We start from the raw sequence: 19,796 nt of genomic DNA, 5'->3' as shown, positions 1-19,796 counted from the left end.
CTGATGCGGATTCAGGATTCTTTAAGAAGAATGAATAATGGGAATGAATAATAAAGACCACACCTTGTCAGAACAGGAGACACAGAGGCTGAAAGGAAGAGGCCATAAAGGCCTACTATATAAATAGATGGATTCTCACACAGACATACCCACACAGAGGACACTGACCTACAGAAACACTACGTGCACACACCAACGTTGATGGGGTGATGGCTTTAAATTAAAAACCAAAATACATTTGGACACAAAAGTCTCCAGTTTACTTCTAATTAAAGTTTATTTAAATAAAATCCCTCTGACTTTTTGTGTTCCCAAAGCCATGGATTTCATTCATGATTTTCCTCTGGTGGCTGAAGGGCCTGATACAGAGGGTGGAGGGAGCAGAGGTCGGTTGGACCCAGTCCTGCTTCAGCCCTCAGTTACTCTATGTTGGGAAGCTCGGTTACTCCAGCCCAGACTTGGATCTTTGCTTCAGTCTCCACATCCTCTTCTTCCCCTCCCCCCAACACAAGCCAAGGCCTGGCCCTCTGAGGAGAGTGGTAAGGATACCCCCATATGGAGTATCCCCAACTCTCTCCCAGGACCCCTCCCTGCCTTGCTGGTCTCTGCCCATCAGTTTCAAGAGGATAAGTATGCAGTGCCTTTTCCTATCTGGAGTGTTCCCTGGGGGAAGGATTAAATCATTTCAGCTCCCTTTCCAGGAACCACCCCATCCTTAGATCTAGGGTACCCAACCCCTGATACATTTTCTCTGTCCTTTCCTGGGCCCCAGTTAGAGTCTTTTGAGCTGCTCCACCCCGTAGTCCCTCAGTCCCACTCTCTCTGCTTTTCCCAGGAACCTGATCAGTTTCCACCTCAACCTTCTCTCTTAGCAGGCAGAACTTTACACATATCTGGTATAACAACTCCAAGGACAATTGGTCCACACCTCCTGTGTCCAGAGCACCTCAGTTCCAATCCTGTGCAGAAGCTGGGTAGTTGCCTTTTGGTCCTATATCCCAAATCCATGAAGAGAGAATCTGATTGGTCCAGCTTGTGTCAGTTGTCCATCCCTGGTCCAATCAAGTGTAACCACAGAGTAGGAAAAGAGGTCACATGATACAAACCTGGTGATCAGGCTCAGACTTGTAGGTGAGTAAGTGGTGTTGGGAGAAGTTCCAAGAGAAATATGATTTCTGATTTGAGCAGAGACTCCAAACTGTCTGCTTTACGTAGAGAACGACTTCTCCCAGCAGGTGAAACGCCTCCCAATATGTACAAGTCTGTCGTTTTCCCCTCAAATGCCCCCAAGTGTAATCAAGTCTCCATATAGAACCACATTCATTTAATCCCAGCATTCATTTATCAAGAATTAAGCACATGGGAATTCTCTGGTGGTCCAGTGGTTAGGACTCTGTGCTTCCACTGTAGGGGGTAAGGGTTCGATCCCTGGTCGAAGAACTAAGATCCCACGGGCTGGGTGGCATGGCAAAAAAAAGAATTAAGCACATAGCCCAAATACGTTCACTGGTGAATTCTATTGATACCTAACATTTCAAGAAGAAATTCTGCCAACTCTATAATCTCTTTCAGAAGACTGAAGCAAAGGGAAGCTTCCTAACTCATTCTGTAAGGCCAGCACTTTCCTAATACTAAAACCAGAAAAATGCATCACAAGAAAATAAAACTATACACCAATCTCTCATTAACATAGATGCAAAAATCCTCAACAAAATATTGGCAAATCGAATCCAACAATGGATAAAAGGAATTATACACCACAATAAAGTGGCATTTATCCCAGGTACGCAAGTCTGGTTCTACATTTTAAAATAAATTAATGTAATCTATCATGTCAACAGACTGAAGAAGAAATCACATAATCATATCCATAGATGCAGAAAAAGCATTTGACAAAATTCAACACCCTTTTTTGCTGAAAACTCTCAACAGACTAGGAATAGAGGGGAACTTCCTTAGCTTGATAAAACACACACACACACACACACACACACACACACACATACACACACTCTTCAAAAAAATCCTACAGCTAACATCATACTTAATGGTGAGAAACTCAAAGCTTTCCAAATAAGATCAGGAATAAAGCAAGGATGTCCCCTCTTACCACTGCTTTTCAACATTTGTACTGGAAGTCCTAACTAATTCAATAAGACACACAAAAAATTCTTTTTAAGGTATAAAGATTGGGAAGGAAGAAATGAAACTGTCATTGTTCACAAATGACATGATTGTCTATGTAGAAAATCTGAAAGAATTGATTCTAAAAAACCCTCCTGAAACTATTAAGCAATTATATCAAGGTTATAGGATACAAGGTTAATGTACAAAAATCAATTGTTTTCCTGTATAGCAGCAATGAACAAATAGACTTTGAAATTAAAAGCATGTTACCATGTCCATTAGCAACCAACCAATAGAATTAAATACTTAGGTATAAATCTAAAAAAATATATACAAGGTCTATATATGGAAAACCACAAGACTCGGATGAAAGATATCATAGAACTAAATAAATGGAGAGATACTCCATGTCCATGGATAGGAAGACTCAATACTGTTAAGAAGTTAGTTCTTCCCAGCTTGATCTACAGATTCAATGCAAACCCAATCAAAACCCCAGCAAGATTTTTTATAGATATTCACAAACTGATTCTAAAGTTTCTGTGGAGAGGCAAAAGACCTAGAATAGTCAATTCAATATTGAAGGAGAAGAACAAAGTCAGAAGACCTATACTACCTAATTCAAGACTTACTTTTAAGCTAAGTACTTTATAAACTATAGTAATCAAGACAGTGTGGTGTTATTAAAAGAATAAACAAATAGATCAGTGGAACAGAATAAAGAGCCCAGAAATAGACTCACATAAATATAGTCAACTGATCTTTGACCAAGGAGCAAAGGCAACATAATGAAACAAAGACAGCTTTTTCAACAAATGGTACTAGAACAACTGAACATCCACATGCAAAAATATGACTCTAGACACAGACTTTACACTCCTCACAAAAACTAACTCAAAATGGAACAAGACATAAATGTAAAATACAAAACTATAAAACTCCTAAAAGATAACATAGGAGAAAACTTAGATGACCTTGGGTATGGTAATGACTTTTCAGATACAACACCAAAGTCATGATCCATGAAAGAAAGAATTGATAAGCTGGACATCATTAAAATTAAAAACTTCTTTCAAGAGAATGAGAAGACAAACCTGGGGGAAAATATTTGCAAAAGATGCATCTGATAAAGGACTGTTATCCAAAATATACAAAGGACTCTTAAAACTCAACAACAAGAAAACAAACAACCTGATTAAAAAATAGGCAATAGACCTCACCAAATAAGATATACAGATGGCAAGTAAGCATATGAAAAAATGTTCAACATCATACATCATTAGGGAATTGCAAATTAAAATAATAAGATTCCACTACACACCTATGAGAATGGCCAAAACCCAGAACACTGACAACACCAAATGCTATAAGGATGTGGAGCAAAAGCGATTCTCATTCCCTGCTCCTGGGAATTCCAAAATGGTGCAGCCACTTTGGAAGACAGTTTGACAATTTCTTACAGAACTAAACATACTCTTACCATATGATCCAGCGATTGCACTCCTCGGTATTTACCTAAAAGAGATGAAAACTTATATCCACATAAAAACCTATACATGTATGTCTATAGTAACTTTATTCATAATTGCCAAAATTTGGAAGTCACCAAGATGATTTTCAGTCGATGAATAGGTAAATAAACTATGGTACATCTGGACAATGGAATACTACAGAGCACTAAAAAGATATGAGATATCAAGCCATGAGAAGACATGAAGGAAACTTAAATTCATATTATTGCATGAAAGAAGCCAATGTGAAAAGGTTACATAGCTTACGATTCCAAGTATATGACATTCCGGAAAAGGCAAAACTATGGAGATAGTAAAAAGATCAGTGGTTTCTAGGGGCTTAAGAGGGAGGGAAGGATGAATTGGCAGAACACAGAGGATATTGAGGGCAGTAAAATTATTCTGTACATCACTATGATGGCAAATGCATGTTATAATACATTTGTCAAAACCCATACAACACCAAGAGTGAACCTTAACGTAAACTATGGACTTTGGATGCTAACGATGTGTCAACCAACATAGGTTCATTGACTGTAACAGATGTAACAGATGCTCTCCGATGGGGGATGTCAATAGTGGGGGAGATTGTGTGTGGGGGGAAGGGGCTATGTGGGACTTCTCTGTACTTTTGGCTCAATTTTACTGTGAATGTAAACTACTCTGAAAATAAATTTTATTAACTTAAAAAATAATACAAATTTAAACCAAAAGAATTAAACACATATGGCACTGAGGACAGACAGCATGGGGCATGGGGAGTTGTCCAACAGTTAGAAAGAAGGGAATGTAAAACAAGGAGGGAGGGATGACGGAAGCGTGCTGGACTGGCGAGACTGCCGTGCCTTGACCATTGCAATCCCAAAACTAAGCTATGCGATGAGGACTTTGTAACGTGACTTGAGGTCAGGTAGGGGAAGGCTCTCTTTTAGGGTAAGGTACAAAATTTACGTCTCATCCTCAACCCAGTCAGGACCTTGGTAAGGGATTTACCCGTGCTGTGCAAGACATGATTATTATAGATACTTTGTGTCATCAAACCTGCTAAAGGGAAACCTGATAGAACAAAAGCAAGGTGGAAACAGGGAGCAAGGCACCCAAACCCAAAGTCCTTTCTCCCCCCCATCCATGTTCAGACACTAAGCTTCTTCTCCTCCCACTGAGAAATGGAGGTGGAGCAGAAAGACAGAATGTGTGTCACGGACATTCCTGCCAGAGGCAGTGGAGCTGTCCGTAAGCCTAAGAAAAGGCTGGGGGCTTGCCACAGCAGAAGGAAACCCACAGACTGGGAAAAGGGAAGAGGTGGGGACACTGGTGGAAGTGGAGGCATTAAAAGTAGGGTTTAACAATAAAAATACAGATTTAACAATAAAAATACAGAAAGGCCAGTTAAATTTGAATTTCAGATAAACCACAATTTTTTACTATAAGAATGTCCCATGAAATATTTGGGATATCCATATATTTTAAAAAGCATTCATTGTGTATCTGAAATTCTAATTTAACTGGGTGTACTGTATTTTATCTGGCAACCTGGTCAGAACGGCTGAGGCGCTGGGCATGTAGAGAGAGGGAGTCATGAGAAAGGAGGACGGCGCCTGAGGGGGACAGCCTCCTGGCTGGGAAGGAAAGGCTTCTTCTGAATGGTACGTTTAGATCAAGGACACAGCTGCACATTTTCATCAACTCCCCGGCTCTGTGATTCTGTCACTTATGCACCTGGAATAAAGAACTGATGGGCTCTGCTTCAGGGCTCCAGGCACGTGTTGGCTTAGCAGAGAGGAAGGAGAGACCACACACCCCTACCCCCGGTTGGTGGCAAGCAGCTGAGACACCCTCAGTGGGCACTGGGGGAGCGAAGGGAGCTGTCTGGGAAGATGCTTGGCCAGAGACACAGATTCCCCTGCCCAACCTTCCCTGCTCTCAAAGGAACCTTTCAGAAACACCCTTGGGCCAGCTTTTAATGACCAGGATGATGCCTAATCGATCACTGGTATGATATACCAACGTACTTATTTATTGATATCAAAAAGCGTGCCCACTCACTTCAATTTGTGGTGCACCCACGGGATTAGTTACCATTCACTGCTTTCCACTAACTGGTGGCCAGTCCCGCTCACAAGGGATGAAGGAAGGACGGGCTGTGCAGAAGCTTCAGTTGAAGCCTCTTGTCAGAAAAGTTCCACCTCAAGCTGTCCTCATCATGGCCTTGCGTTGTTGCCTTCTGAGTCTGGGCTGAGTCACGGGAGATTTTAGACAGGGTGTCTTGTTTAGGTCCATGACCACCTTTGTCTTTATGAAATATGTGGCATTTTCATCTCATATATATACACGTTTGAATCTTAAATAACTGGAGAATTTTCTCCGGGCACTTCTGGTTCTTGCTGGTTTGGTAACATTACTTCTGTAGTAATGTTCTGCTAGTAATGTTTGGGAACATTACTTCTGCTAACTTTGGTCATTTCCAGTAATTCTCTCTCTCTCTCTCTCTCTCTCTCTCTCTCACACACACACACACACAAGCATAATTATACACTTTAATTCCTAAATGCTTTTAATTGGTGTATCCCATATTTTACAGATTTTTTTGGCTTCCAATAATAACAGTAATCAGCACTATATGTACATGTATGTCTTTATAGGTATGTAATTAAGATTAAATTATCCACTTTATTAGGTATCATCTGTTTGAATAAGTGCAAAACAAGAAAAACTATTTAAAAATTGGGTTTCTGTAACAGCAGTGTTATATAAACTGCTCTCTATTCATGCCTAACTATAGTGCAGCTTAATAGTTATATCATTAAATTTATCTTCTGTTACTCCAACACTGAATGTCATTTTCTTACCTTTCAGAGCTCAGTGCCCACATTTCATGGTCATCTGCTCACACGGCCCGTCCTCTAAGTCATTCAGTAAACATTTGAGTGCCCTCCGTGACTCTGTGCTAGGTTCTGTGGCTACAAGGATGGATAATATATGATGCTCTGTCCTGATTTAACAAACTTATAATAAATAAATCATGACATAGCATGTTAGCTCCCCTTTAGGGAATTTGAGAAAAACCACCGTGAGGAAGTAGTGGATGATCTGGGCTTCTAAGCATGAGTAGGAGTTTTCCTCCCCCTACTAACTTTAATCCATGTGGGAAGAGACATCTTTGAATCCCCCAAGGCACACAACATAGTCTTTCTTCTGTTGTAGGTGCTGAACAAATATGCCGAGATGAATGTTTGAATTATTTTTGTCCAATCTGCTTTATAAAACTCATTCTGCCCCACTCTGCAAGAGGAAGGGAGTCAATTGAAAACACACACTCCCCTTATTCAGAGCAATATCCAAGTTGTCTTGTTGTTTCCTTCTTTTACTCAACAAATATTTACTGAGAGCCTTTTTTGTACCAGGCACTATCCTAGATGCTAGGGATGCTTCAGTGTGCAAACTCTTCCATTCTAGATGAGGGAGACAGATAATAAACAAGACAAATAAAACATGTATTATGTTAGGTTGTGATCAGTGTTATGAAGAAAATCAAAGCAGAGGAGAGTGGTTAGGTAGGCCCACTGAGAAGGTGAAGGAAGTGCAGGAGTTAGCCAAGAGGATATCTGGAGGAGAAGAATTCGAAGCAGACTGAGCAGTGCATGCAAAGGTCCTGAAGCAGCAGCATGCATTCAGGGAACAGCAAGGAAGTCAGTGCGGCTCGTGTGCAGTGAGCAAGTTCAAGAGGCTGGTGTAGGGGTGCAGATCGTGGACAGTTTTGCAGCATTGTAGGAACGTGTCTTTTTCTCTGAATGAAATGGGAGGGTTTGGAGCAAAGGAGTGGTACAGTCTGTCTTACATTATAAAAAGACAGCTCTGGCTGATGTACTGGGACTAGATAGGGAGTGGGGGGAAAAGGTAGAGACAGGGAGGCTTGATAAGAAGATACTAGTCATCCAGGTGAGAGGATGGCAGCTTGGACCAGGGTGAGAGCAGTCAGTAGAGATGGTGAGGTGGGCTCATGTGCTGGGCATATTTTGATGACAATAGAGCCAACAGAATTTCCTCATGAACTGGATATAACATGTGGAAAAAAAAAAGAAACAGAGGAATAAGAAATAGTTCCAAGGATTCGGGCTCGACAAACTGAAGGATGCAACTGACATTAACTGAGATGAGGAAGATGCAGGCAGAGCACGGTTAGGGGTAAGGTTAGTACTCTGATCTTGGAAATGTTGAATGTAAGGTACCTCTTGGTGGAGATCCACTCAGAGCCGCCCACGTGGAGAGGCTGAACATATACATTAACAATGGTTGTATTACATACAACTAGACAACTCCAGACAACTAGAGGTGGGATTTTAGACATTTCTTTCTTTCTCTTCCCCCACTTCTCATTTCCTTTCCCCCCTCTCCTTGGTTCTTAAGAATGTCTCAAAAATTTAAATGCAAGTTTTACTTCTACAATAGAAAAAAAATAAGCCAAGTTTAATTTTTAAAAACAACATGACTTATGAGCTATGGGGGAGGAATAATTGAGGATTGTTTGTATCAAAAACTTGAAATTCAAGTCCATTCAACAAGCATTCTCTGTGATCCTACTACAGGCCAGGTGCTCTGCTAGGTTCCAGGGATACCGAGATAAACAGATGTGGTTCCTGCTCTGAAGGAGCTCACAGTTCAAGAGGCTCTAGGGCCAGCCTCAGTCAGTGCTGTAATCAAGGTCCAAACTGACAACCTGGGGAGCATGAAGGAGGGAGGTAGCAGTGAGGGTGCACAAAATTCCTGTACCATAAAACCGTGACCCTGGGCCACACTGAGTGTAATTTTAATGTAGGATGGAAGCACACAGCAGGTGACATATGGGTGATCAGATCACTCTTTACTGAAACACAACACACATGCCAGGGGAAGTCCAAGGACATCTCTGGAACAGGCGAAGACCCCACCCGCTCCCTACACACGTACACCCAGGCATATGTGAGCCAGGGTCCCACTGCCATGACCGGGTAAGGCCGTGGCTTGCTGATCTACATGGGAACCTTCCAGGTAACATGGCTCCAGTCGTGCTGAGGCCCAGGCTGCAGGCGGCACTGCCTCCTTCCACACGTGGCAGTGCCTGATCACAGCTGATGTTCTTCAGCCCCTCCTGACACGCAGCAGGGAGACTTGGATGGGAGACATAAACATATGCAGTTTATGGTCGAGCTGGTGGGCAAAAGGGAACATATTAGGAGGCCAGCAGCACTTTCTGAACCTCTTGCAGGCTGGGCATAGGCTAGGTCCTTCATGCCATTTAAACCTCACAGTAACCTTAGAAAGCAGGTAGTACCAGCCTCATTTTACGAGGAAGGAAAGTAATATGGAGTACCTTACCGAAGGTCACACAGTTAGGAACTGGAATTCACACTCAGGTCTACGTGGCGCCAACGCTTGTTGTTTGTCTGACCCCTGAGCCTTTCGCCAGTGGCCAGCTCCCAACAAGAACTGACACCCAACACCTGCATGGCCTGGTTCCTGCACCTCTGCTCCTGATCTGCTCCTATCTCCCTGGCTTCTTTCTGACCCCTGAAATAGTTTCCAGTTTGAGGGGCTCAGATCTGACATATCCTTGGCTTCCTTCTTCAACCAGGATTCACACTTGCTACTTGGATTATCATGTGCAGTGGGAATTTGTCACTTATTTGGCTCTCCCACTTCAAAGTCCCATGCCATGTTCAGGGACCTCCTTATTATGGGAGTCCTGATAGGCCCCCCTTCCACTAAGAGAACTTCTAGGGCCCAAATATTCCCTCTTCCCATCATCCCCTGGAAGCAAGATGGGGACACAAGAGTTAGGCTGAGCTGACTCATTCTAACCTTCCAATGACTCACACCATCCCCCAAAACCCTAAACCTAGAATTCCACCACTAGAAGCTTTGTCCAGGGATCTGGGTTTTAGAATTTTCCCAACTTCTACAAATATAATCTGGGTCCCCATCTAGAGCGTACATCTATGGTGTTTTTTTTGTTTGTTTTTTGTTTTCTGTCTAATATCCCTATCTCCTTTAGAGCCTTTCCTTCCCATTCCATGTGGTTCAGGTTGGGCTGTCAGTCATGGTGGCCCTTCCAGGTCAATGAGATCCATCCTTCCCTAGTACGATATGCAGACCTTGGGAGAGGTAAGTGCCTTGTGAATCTAGGGCTGTCACAGCCACCTTTCCTTACATATGAAGAGACTCTGAGGAATGAAGGGAGCAGAGCTAAAAGGGGGAGAGAAAGAGAAAATCCTGATGATCCTGTTTGAGCTTCTGGATCCAGCCATAACTGAAGCTGGACAGCCACCTCTAGGTTTCTCAGCCAATACCTTGCCTATTGTATAAGCTACGATGAGTTGGGTTGCCGCCACTTGCAACTAAAGTCCTGCCTATCTGCCCATTTATAACATTGACCTTCTCCCAGGGGCCTGAAAGCCTGATCTTCCTAAAGCCTGAGGAAATTGGGATGAGGGAAAGAATCTTTTTTTACATAGCAGAGAAGAGGAATTCAGAACTCAGGAAAAACAGGCAGAAGCAAAGCCAGACAGGGATTTTTAGATCTCACTCCTAATACTCCATAAGAAGCTAGCCCCTCCCAAGTGTACAGTATCTTCTGTATCCTGGAGATCTTCCCCAGGGTCTCCGAGAACCTCTCACTCTCCTCTACTCCCCGGCACAGAAAGTGCCACTCACCTGCTGCATCAACCTCTCTGCCACTCTGCGGGCAGTGAGGTCTTCTGAGGAGGCCACGCTCAGCCTCAGGAGGAGGAAGCCTCCATCCTCACCTGCAAGTTGAGAACAGTAGGAAGATGAAAATATGGGTAAGTCATTTCAGGAATCAAGATGTGAACTGTGCTACCCAGTCTCTGTCCCCACGCTGCATATGTGTGCTCACACTCATGTGTAAATGAGTCTGTGTTCACATAGGATCTTACCTCTATTCACTGCAAAGAGAAAGGATTCCTTCTCTCCAGTAACTGGACCCATCGTAGTGTCTTCCCAACAAGAGGGAAGGAAATGATGGCTAGAGGCCCCATCCACATTTGGAGAAGTCAAAAGAGTAGTGTGAGGAAGGAGAAATGAAAGTGGATCTAGAATGTTCTCAAGGCCTGGAGGCCCGGATGGGGCTGTTGGGAAAGGGGCCAGCCGGGGAGAAGGCTGCAGAGAGGCTGGTCTCTGAGGGGATGTCCTCAGCCAGTGCTTCCAGCTCCAGGTTGGCAGAGGTCTTTCAATCCAGCCTTCCTGACTTAGCAGCTTGTAGTCAACTTCCATCTTTTCTTGAGCCCTAATATGCCTGCCTTTACCTGCCACATTTCAGTCATTTCTTCCTATTAGAATACTATTAGAATTGATCCAGCAATTGCACTCCTAGAAGTTTATCCTACAGAAAATGACACACATGTGAAAAATGTGCTATTTACTGCAGTGCTGTTTGTCATAACAAAATACTGGAAAAGACCTAAATGTCCAAAAAGAGTCATGTACCACAATATTCATTGCAGCTCTGTTTACAATAGCCAGAACATAGAAGCAACCTAAGTGTCCATCGACAGATGAATGGATAAAGAAGGTGTGGCACATATATACAATGGAATATTACTCAGCCATAAAAAGAAATGAAATTGAGTTATTTGTAGTGAGGTGGATGGACCTAGAGTCTGTCATACAGAGTGAAGTAAGTCAGAAAGAGAAAAACAAATACTGTATGCTAACACGTATGTATGGAATCTAAAAAAAAGGTCATGAAGAACCTAGGGGCAAGACGGGAATACAGATGCAGACCTACTAGAGAATGGACTTGAGGACATGGGGAGGGGGAAGGGTAAGCTGGGACAAAGTGAGAGAGTGGCATGGACATATATATGCTACCAAATGTAAAATAGATAGCTAGTGGGAAGCAGCCGCATAGCACAGGGAGATCAGCTCGGTGCTTTGTGACCACCTATAGGGGTGGGATAGGGAGAGTGGGAGGGAGGGAGACGCAAGAGGGAAGAGATATGGGGATATATGTATATGTATAACTGATTCATTTTGTTATAAGGCAGAAATTAACACACCATTGGAAAGCAATTATACTCCAATAAAGATGTTAAAAAAAAAAAAAAGACCTAAATGTCCATCCATAAAACACTGGTTAAATAAATTATGGTAAAACAAAATACTGAGAAGCCATAAAAAAGAATGGCCTTGTCTCAGAGATCTGTGTTTAACACATGCTCCATTTGCATGAAAAGGAAGACGAGAGATATTATTCTATATCTATATGATATAGTATCTATGTCTATATTATATCGATATAATATGTAGATATCTTTCATCTTCCTTCTTATGCTTCCATATGCATATTTCATGTCCAGAAGAGGATTCACAAGAAAGTGATACCATCAGTTATGTATGTAAGGGAAATTGGGGAGCTGGGGGACAGCAATGGGAGAAAGACATTTTATGGTGTACTCTTTTGTACTTACTCAATTTCAAATCATGTGAATCATCAAATAAAAGCTTTTTAAAATAAAAATATATTAATAAATTGAGACTTTAAAAATAAAAGCACAACAGGAGACTGAGTTTTGGAATCAAACAGACTTGGAATTCCACTGTTACTTTTTTACCATCTTTAAATCTATTTCCTCATCTGTCAGGTGGGGTGTAAGAATACCCACCTCATAAGGTAGTTTTGAAGGTTTAGTTAGAGGAGATAACATGCAAAGCTCATACAGTAGTTTACTGCCTGGAATCAGAGAGAAACTTCAGCTGGTGCCAATGCTCAGTAGCTGTGAAATATTTTTATATCACCTCTGCCTGGAATACAAAAGATATTCAGTAAGGTAGTTGTGATTAATATTTTTATTTCACCTCCCCAAAAAGGCAGTGCAAGTTGAGGATACTGCAGGGATGAGGCACGAGGAAAGAGTGATGGGAAGTGGAGGTGAAGGCTATAGGCTGACTGGGAGCTGGGCTGACAAGGCACCTCTTCCCCAAGAAATATCTGTTGTCTTAGAGATGTAGCTTTCTTCCTTTTTTTTTTTTTAACATCTTTATTGGAGTATAATTGCTTTAAAATGGTGTGTTAGTTTCTGCTTTATAACAAAGTGAATCAGCTATACATATACATATATCCCCATATCCCCTCCCTCTTGTGTCTCCCTCCCTCCCACCCTCCCTATCCCAGCCCTCTAGGTGGTCACAAAGCACCGAGCTGATCTCCCTGTGCTATGCGGCTGCTTCCCACTAGCTATCTATTTTACAGCTGGTAGCGTATACATGTCCACGCCAGTCTCTCACTTTGTCTCAGCTTACCTTTCCCCCTCCCTGTGTCCTCTAGTCCATTCTCTAGGTCTGCGTCTTTATTCCTGTCCTGCCCAGACATGTAGCTTTAGACTCCCAAACCTTTGCCCAATTTATTTATTTATTTTAAGTCACCATTTACGGCACCAATCCCAGCAAGTGCATCCAGTGAGCTCCATTTTCATGGGGTCCCAGCTGCTCAGAGGGCAGCAATTTGGGCCAGATGCCCATATGGTATGGCCCTGGCTGAACCAGAAGCATTCAGATAATGAGGGCTGTGTCTTTTAAGTAAAATTTAGGTCCTTGCCTGGTGCACAGTAGTTACTTAACAGTCAACTCCGTAGAACGGCAGAGATGGAAAGGACTTCACTGCAACCTCCTCCAGCAACTGGTGGAGTAACTGAGGCCCAGAGAGGGAGAGGGAACTGTCCTAGGTCACTCAGGTTGTTAAGGGCAGAGACAAGATCCCAAACCATTTCTCCACACTTTTTCCATACACCACCTTAATTCTGCTCGTTACTGATTTTGGCAAGAACCACTAGAAGATCATGAAGAGGTGACATCAGAGACAGGGCTCAGAATAGGCCCCCAGAGCCTTCCTTTCTCCCTACTCCCTAAACATGCAGACTCCAAACCCCAAATCCCCAAAAATCACACATGGGGGAAGCTGCTCACCTGCACTAACATCTGTCAGACTTGTCTGAGCACTGGTGGGCGTGACTGTTGAGGGCTTCCCTCCAGCTGTGCTGGCTATCTTCAAGGTCTTTGCTGAGGCTGTGGTCTTGGCTAAGGTGATGTTTGTTTCTTGACTGCTGTTGGCCGTAGCCGGATGGACAGAAGGAAGAGGGCTCCTGCTGTTGGGGGTGGGCACACTGAATGTGATGTCAGTGGTAGAAGTCTCTGAGGGGGTAGAGCTCATGATGGTAGTCACTTCAGACAGGCTGTAGACCGTAGCTGAGAACCCAGCAGGGGAAGTCACCTCGCCTACTGTTGACGCAGTCCCTGTGGAGATTGTCACTGCTCCTGAGACCTCGGTGTGGCTTGTTGTCTCAACAGAGAGGGATGAGTTTTCTTCCAACAGGTTCACGCTAACTGTCACCAAGGTTCCACTGGGGGCCGTGGCCCTGGCGGCTGTTGTTTCCATTTCTGTGGTGCTACTGTTGGTGAGTGTGATGTCAGGTGTGGCTGATTCTGTGGCGCTGGCTGCTGACAAGGTCTCAGCAGAGGCTGTGGTCCTGGCGAGGTGTGATTTTGCTTCAGTGGAGTCAGGCAAAGCGGATGTCTCGGGGGTAGACAGGGCCTTTCCTCTCGTGGGGCTGCGATCTGTGTCTGAGGTCCCAGGGATGCTGGCAGTTGCTTCCATTTCTGTAACACTGCAGTCGATCACCTTGATGTTGCTGATGTTGTAGGTAACCAAGGCTTTAGCCAGAGCAGCGATGTCAGGTGACAGGGCTTGTGAGGCGGTGATGGCTGGAACTGAGCTGTCAGAGGAAGCGCTGCTCTCCGAGGACAAGGCCTCGGCTTCTGTAGCGGTGTGAGCTAATTTCAAGAAGTCTACCGTGATTCTCTTTGCCTCTTCAGAGCTGTCGAAATTGCAAAGGGTGTCAAAGGCGGCTTTCGAGAGCTCAGTGCCTGTGACGGTCTCAACTGTGGTCATTCCACGTCCTGTGGGGCTGCCGCTTGTGGCTGATGTCTCCATAGGAGTGGTGATCACAGCCGAGGACTTGGAAGGCATTATTTTTATGAGGGCCATGGTCTTGTTTTCCCTGTTCTCTGCTACTGAAATGGTGCTGCCTGGGAGGAAAGTCGTACCAGAGGTCTGGGTGCTTAGGGTTTGAGTTTCCAAAGAGATATGGTTTGACATAGAGGTCTCAGTGAGGTCAGTGGTCTGGAAGACTCCCTCTGAGCTCATCCTGACCCCTGGAGTCACAGCAGGCACTTCCGTGTGGCCTGGTTCACTGGTGCTGGGGCCTGTATTGGGTAAGACCAACTTTGTGAGCTATGAGTCCCAGGGCACTGACTTCACACAAGCTCTTGTGCTTATGCCCTGGGCACTGCTGGGAGGAAGGTGGGGAGGGAGACTGCTTTTACCCTATTTTTCATCTATATATTCAAGGAAGAGGAGGCACTATTGGGAAGATCAGGCCCATGTGGCAGCCACGGTACTGGGATTGCCCTGACTGATGTCCTCTGATGGCCCACATGAGGCAAGCAATCCCCAGAATCTAGTTGATTATTGGTCTGAAACCATCCGAGTGAATGTGTAGGGCCAGGATCCAGCTTCAAGGGGGAGCAAAAAAGGCAGAAGACCCAAGTGAGCCAAGAACTGCAGAGCAGGGACCATGACTCTTAGAACTTTCTGGAAGAATCTTGTCACTTTTTTTTTTAATGTTTATTTATTTTCTTATTAGTCATCCATTTTATACACATCGGTGTATACATGTCAATCCCAATCTCCCAATTCATCACACCACCACCCCCTTGTCACTTTCCTATCAATCCTTTTCTCATCCAGTGACTGTTTCCCTATGGAAGTAAAACACTTCAACCACAAGAAACGTCTGTGGTTTTGTGTTGAGAGGTAGCTGCGGGGATTGGAGGAGAGGAATTTCCTGGACAGTGTGGGTGATGGCCGCTGCAAAAGAGGGAAGCAGGCAGAGCCCCCGGGGCTCTAGCAAAGGAAAAGGGCAAGCTGTCCACCTGCTCAAGTCTCTCCTGAACGCGGGCCTTAGACGGCAAGGATGGAACCCCAGAACGCCAGAAATGATGAACCCAGCGTCTTCCACAGGAAACAGGGAGCCAGGTGAAGCAAAACTGTACTTTTTAGAAAGAAGCTGCTAGCGTGTCTCCCCAGGGCAGGATGTCTCTGCTCACTGGACCGACACTCTGAGGTCGTGTGAGTGGAGGGCCAGCAGGCACGCACTGCCCGGGGGAGGCTACAGCAAATATTTAGGAGCTGACAAGGGTGCCTCTCCTGTCTACAGAGGGAGAGGGGCTCTCTCTGTATGGAGGCCATGGTGCCTCTTGAGGAGGGTTGCCAGATTTAGCAACTATAAATCCAGGATGCCCAGTTAAATTTGAATTTGAATTTCAGATAAACAAGGAATTATTTTAATGACAAATTCTTTTAGTATGTGTATTTCTCATGTAATATTTAAGACATACTTATACTGATAAACTCATTACCTGAAATTCAAATTTAGGTGGACACCCTGTATTTTATCTAGTAACCCTACTCTTGGAAGGAAAAGATGAAAATATAACCACCCTTTTTCAGGGTTCTTATGGTTTAAGATGGTCTTTCCTGAGACCTACTGGCCCCAAAGTACCCAAGGGCCCAAAGGAGGGCCAGGACCATTTGGTCACCTCTACCTAGGGTGTCAGGACAGGTCCTCGGCTTGTCCTCTTGTGTCTCCCATTGGATAATGAAGCATCACTGGGCCAGGAGGCAAGAGACTGGCTTCTAGTCCCAGATGTGTCGCCTACCAGCTCTGGAGTCTGATGATTTACTGGTGCAAATACTGACTCTGTCCCCCACCAGCAAGGGTCTCATATCTGCCTTGCTGTGGGGGTGAGGACCAGAGGGGAAGGGGAATGGGGAAGCCCTTACATTCCAAAGCCTGCAGGGGGTTATTAAGCATCCCTCCCTGACCACGTCCTTTCAAGGAGTCACCTGAGAGCACACAACCTACTTTCATATAGCGAGAGTTTCAGGCTGTACCCACATGAGGATTAGGTGGTCATGGCACTCGCTCTCATTACCTGTTCAGTGCGGTCTACCTACACACACAAACCACGCTTTTACAGAAATATACTTGCTTCTCTCCACTTCAAAGCCCGAGATAGTTCTCTGAGCCTCTCAGTCCCCACAGGTGGAGGCAGAGCCCTGCTGCGGCTGCCCACACAGCCTGAAGTTCAAGCTGTGGGGTCTGACCACTGACCTCCCCTCACACATTTTCTTCCTTTCTTGGGAGCCTTGTGGGGTCATCTTGCGGTGAAACCTCCTCATGCTTCCCAAACCCATAGCCTCTTAATCTCTGGGGCCCTCACAACCCCCCGCCCAACTCTCTTACCCACTGGCAGTCTTCTCAAACAGAGCAAAGCCCACCCTGGCTCTTTACAGCTCTAGAATGCTGCAGCTCTCCTGACCCATTCCTCAAATCAAACTGGTAGAGAGGAAAACATCTGGACTTTGGACTCTGAGTTCGAGTCCTGTCTCTGCTGCTTGCTCTGCTGCTTACCAACCTTGTGACCCGGCCAATTCTCCCAGCTCCAAGCCTACATTTTCCCATCTGTGGAATGGAGCTGGGGTACCTATTTCATAGGATTGTGAACATTACATTAAATTAAATGTCAAATGTGCAGCACAGAACTTCCCTGGTGGCGCAGTGGTTAAGAATCCGCCTGCCAATGCAGGGGACGTGGTTTCGAGCCCTGGTCTGGGAAGATCCTACATGCTGTGAAGCAGCTAAGCCCGCAAGCCACAACTACTGAGCCCACATGCTGCAACTACTGAAGCCCACACGTCTAGAGCCCGTGCTCCACAACAAGAGAAGCCACCACAATGAGAAGCCCGCGCACAGCAACGAAGATCCAACGCAGAAAGAAAAAAAAAAAAAAGTTAGAAAAAAAAATGTGCAACGCAAGCCTGGTAGATCATGAGTGCATGCAGGAGGCAGTGTGGTCTAGGGGTTATGTATGTGTGGAATAAAAGCCTGGCTCTGCAGACAAGTTACTTAATCCCAGTAAGAAGCCTCAGTCTCCTCTCGGTGGGTGGGGGGCTGGACGAGAGTAAGAATGAGAATTGTATCTCTCTCACAGGGTTAACTGTGAGGATGAAAAGGATAGTGATGGCTGAGTAGAGTTGCCTGTGCTATACAGTGGGTTCTCATTAGTTAGCTATTTTATACATAGTATCAGTAGTGTATATATGTCAAAATGTCATCAAACTGTATATATTGTGTTACAACTGTTTTCATTCAATAAAACGTTATGGGTATATCCATGTCAAAAAAAAAAAAAGTGATGATCACAAAGAAAAAAAAAAAAAGATAGTGGTGGGAGTATATGGGAAATCCCTGTACCTTCCTCTCAATTTTGCAGTGAAGCTAAAACTGCTCTGAAAAATAAAGTCTTAAAAGATAACGCATGGTAATGATGTGTCAGTGTAGCTTCCTCAATTGTAATACATGTACCTCTCTTGTGAGGGATGTTAATAGCAGAGGAGGCTGTGGGGAGGTGGGCAGAAGATACACAGGAATCTCTGTACTTTCTGCTCAATTTTGCTGTGAACCTAAAACTGCTCTAAAAAATAAAGTCTATTTTTACAAGAGATAATGCAAGTGACAAGCCTCGCACAGTTCCTATTACAGATCAATGTTCATTCTCTTCTTTCATAAAAGCCCTGCCTCTCTCAGAATCCACCCTCCACAAGCAGCCTGTGACAGTCAGACTTTTCACACAAAAATGGGTTTTTGAAGGAAATCCATGCTAGAAAATAAACTTGGAGGAGAAAGAATCTTGTCAAGCCACATTCTTAGGCTTTAATCAGATTTATCTCCAGCCTGCACCTCCCTGACCCCCACAGTCTCCCCGCCCCACGTACTCACACCCTCACAGACATAAAGACAAACCCACAGCAACCTCACATTTGTATGGACCGCAGAGTCCCACGTGCTTAAGCTGACCCAGTGCCGTTGCATACTATCAGCCATAGTAATACTTCATGTATAGCTTTATGGTTGATGAAAACTAACCCGAGAGAGCTACCCTCACCCACAAAGGGCTGCAGTACAGAAGCTCCCACCCAGAGTCAGGAGAGAAGCCCACAGGCACCCTCTGGCCTCCTTACCTGCAGAGCTCCTAGGAGCCCCAGCCACCCAGCAGAAGAAGAAAAGGGGCAGAGCCAGGCCCCAGAGAAAGCCCATCCTAGCTGGGGCTCCGGCCACCATTGCCCAGCAGATCTGCCCACTGCCTCTTGCTGCCACCTTTTCCTGCTTGCTCAACCCGTGGAGCAGGGGCGGGCCACCTGCTTAGGTGTGGCTGGGTAGTTTCCAGGAGGTAACCAGGTGATCACAAGTGCACAGGGTGAGAGCTGGCAGGTTGTGTGTCAGGGCTGACAGGGAGCTAACCCTCCTGCCCCCCTTGCCCACTGACACCCCCCTCTCTGAAGTTTGGTTTGAAGCTATGGAATCATTTCCACAGTGATATTCATCCCCTGGGTCCTGTAGGCAGGGAGGCCATGGAAGATGGTGTTTCACACACATTTCCCCCTTCCCATAGCCTTTCCCCCCTCCCTCTCCCCCTGTGCATGGGGCTTTGACTTCTACTTAGAGAAACATGGGTTTTATTCCTAATTCTAGACTTACTAGCTCTATAATCTAGAGCAAATTGAAGAATTTTCTGAACCTCAACCTCCTGATCTGTAAAATGGGCATAATCCTTACCTCACTGGGCTGTTTCATGAGGCTCACATGAGATAAAAAGGTTCTAACAGTGCCTGCTACATACTTGGTGCTTGTTGAAAACATATACATTTTAGGTGCTCAATAAATGAGTGAAGGCTCTGATGTCCACTCAGATCCTCAAGCAACAGAGAGAAGGAACAGCCCCCTGAGGTCTGCAGGAGACAGCTCTCCAGTGTGGGGCAGGACTCTGATCCCTAACATCCTTCCATCTTTACATCCTGTGATCCTGCATCCCAGCCAGAGGCAGGATCATGTCTTGGGCCAGACTGGAGGTGTGGGGTAGGAAGAGCACAGCTGGGAGAAGGGAAAGTGTAAGTGTGCTGGTCTGAGTCCCCAGGCCTGGGAGGAGGGACACTGAGGGTGATTACTTAGGGAACCTTGGGGATTTGGCCACAAGACGGGGAAT

General features: G+C 44.9%; 1 protein-coding gene across 1 annotated transcript; it reads right to left on the bottom strand.

The window, feature by feature from the left end:
- Positions 1–8,756: 8,756 nt before the first annotated feature.
- MUC20 (mucin 20, cell surface associated) lies at positions 8,757–18,874 on the bottom strand. The gene is made up of 4 exons (XM_030859225.2): positions 18,775–18,874; positions 13,599–14,894; positions 10,329–10,420; positions 8,757–8,825 (listed from the first exon to the last, which is right to left on the bottom strand). Exons 1-4 carry the CDS (start codon positions 18,872–18,874, stop codon positions 8,757–8,759), a joined length of 1,557 nt encoding a protein of 518 aa, XP_030715085.2.
- Between the last annotated feature and the right edge of the window lie 922 nt (positions 18,875–19,796).

The sequence above is a fragment of the Globicephala melas genome, chromosome 4 (genome assembly GCF_963455315.2).
Source record: "Globicephala melas chromosome 4, mGloMel1.2, whole genome shotgun sequence".
In the NCBI taxonomy this organism is placed as follows: Eukaryota; Metazoa; Chordata; class Mammalia; order Artiodactyla; family Delphinidae; genus Globicephala; species Globicephala melas.
The sequence above is the reverse complement of the archived record's forward strand: the minus strand, read 5'-3'. Positions and strand labels throughout refer to the sequence as shown.

Excerpts from the sequence above, each read along its gene's own strand:
- MUC20 (XM_030859225.2), bottom strand. The coding sequence starts at position 18,874 with ATGGTGGCCGGAGCCCCAGCTAGGATGGGCTTTCTCTGGGGCCTGGCT. Across the intron at positions 14,895-18,774 it reads GGCTCCTAGGAGCTCTGCAG|GCCCCAGCACCAGTGAACCA; the intron begins GTAAGGAGGCCA and ends TACCCAATACAG. Across the intron at positions 10,421-13,598 it reads TCTGACAGATGTTAGTGCAG|GTGAGGATGGAGGCTTCCTC; the intron begins GTGAGCAGCTTC and ends CTCAACTTGCAG.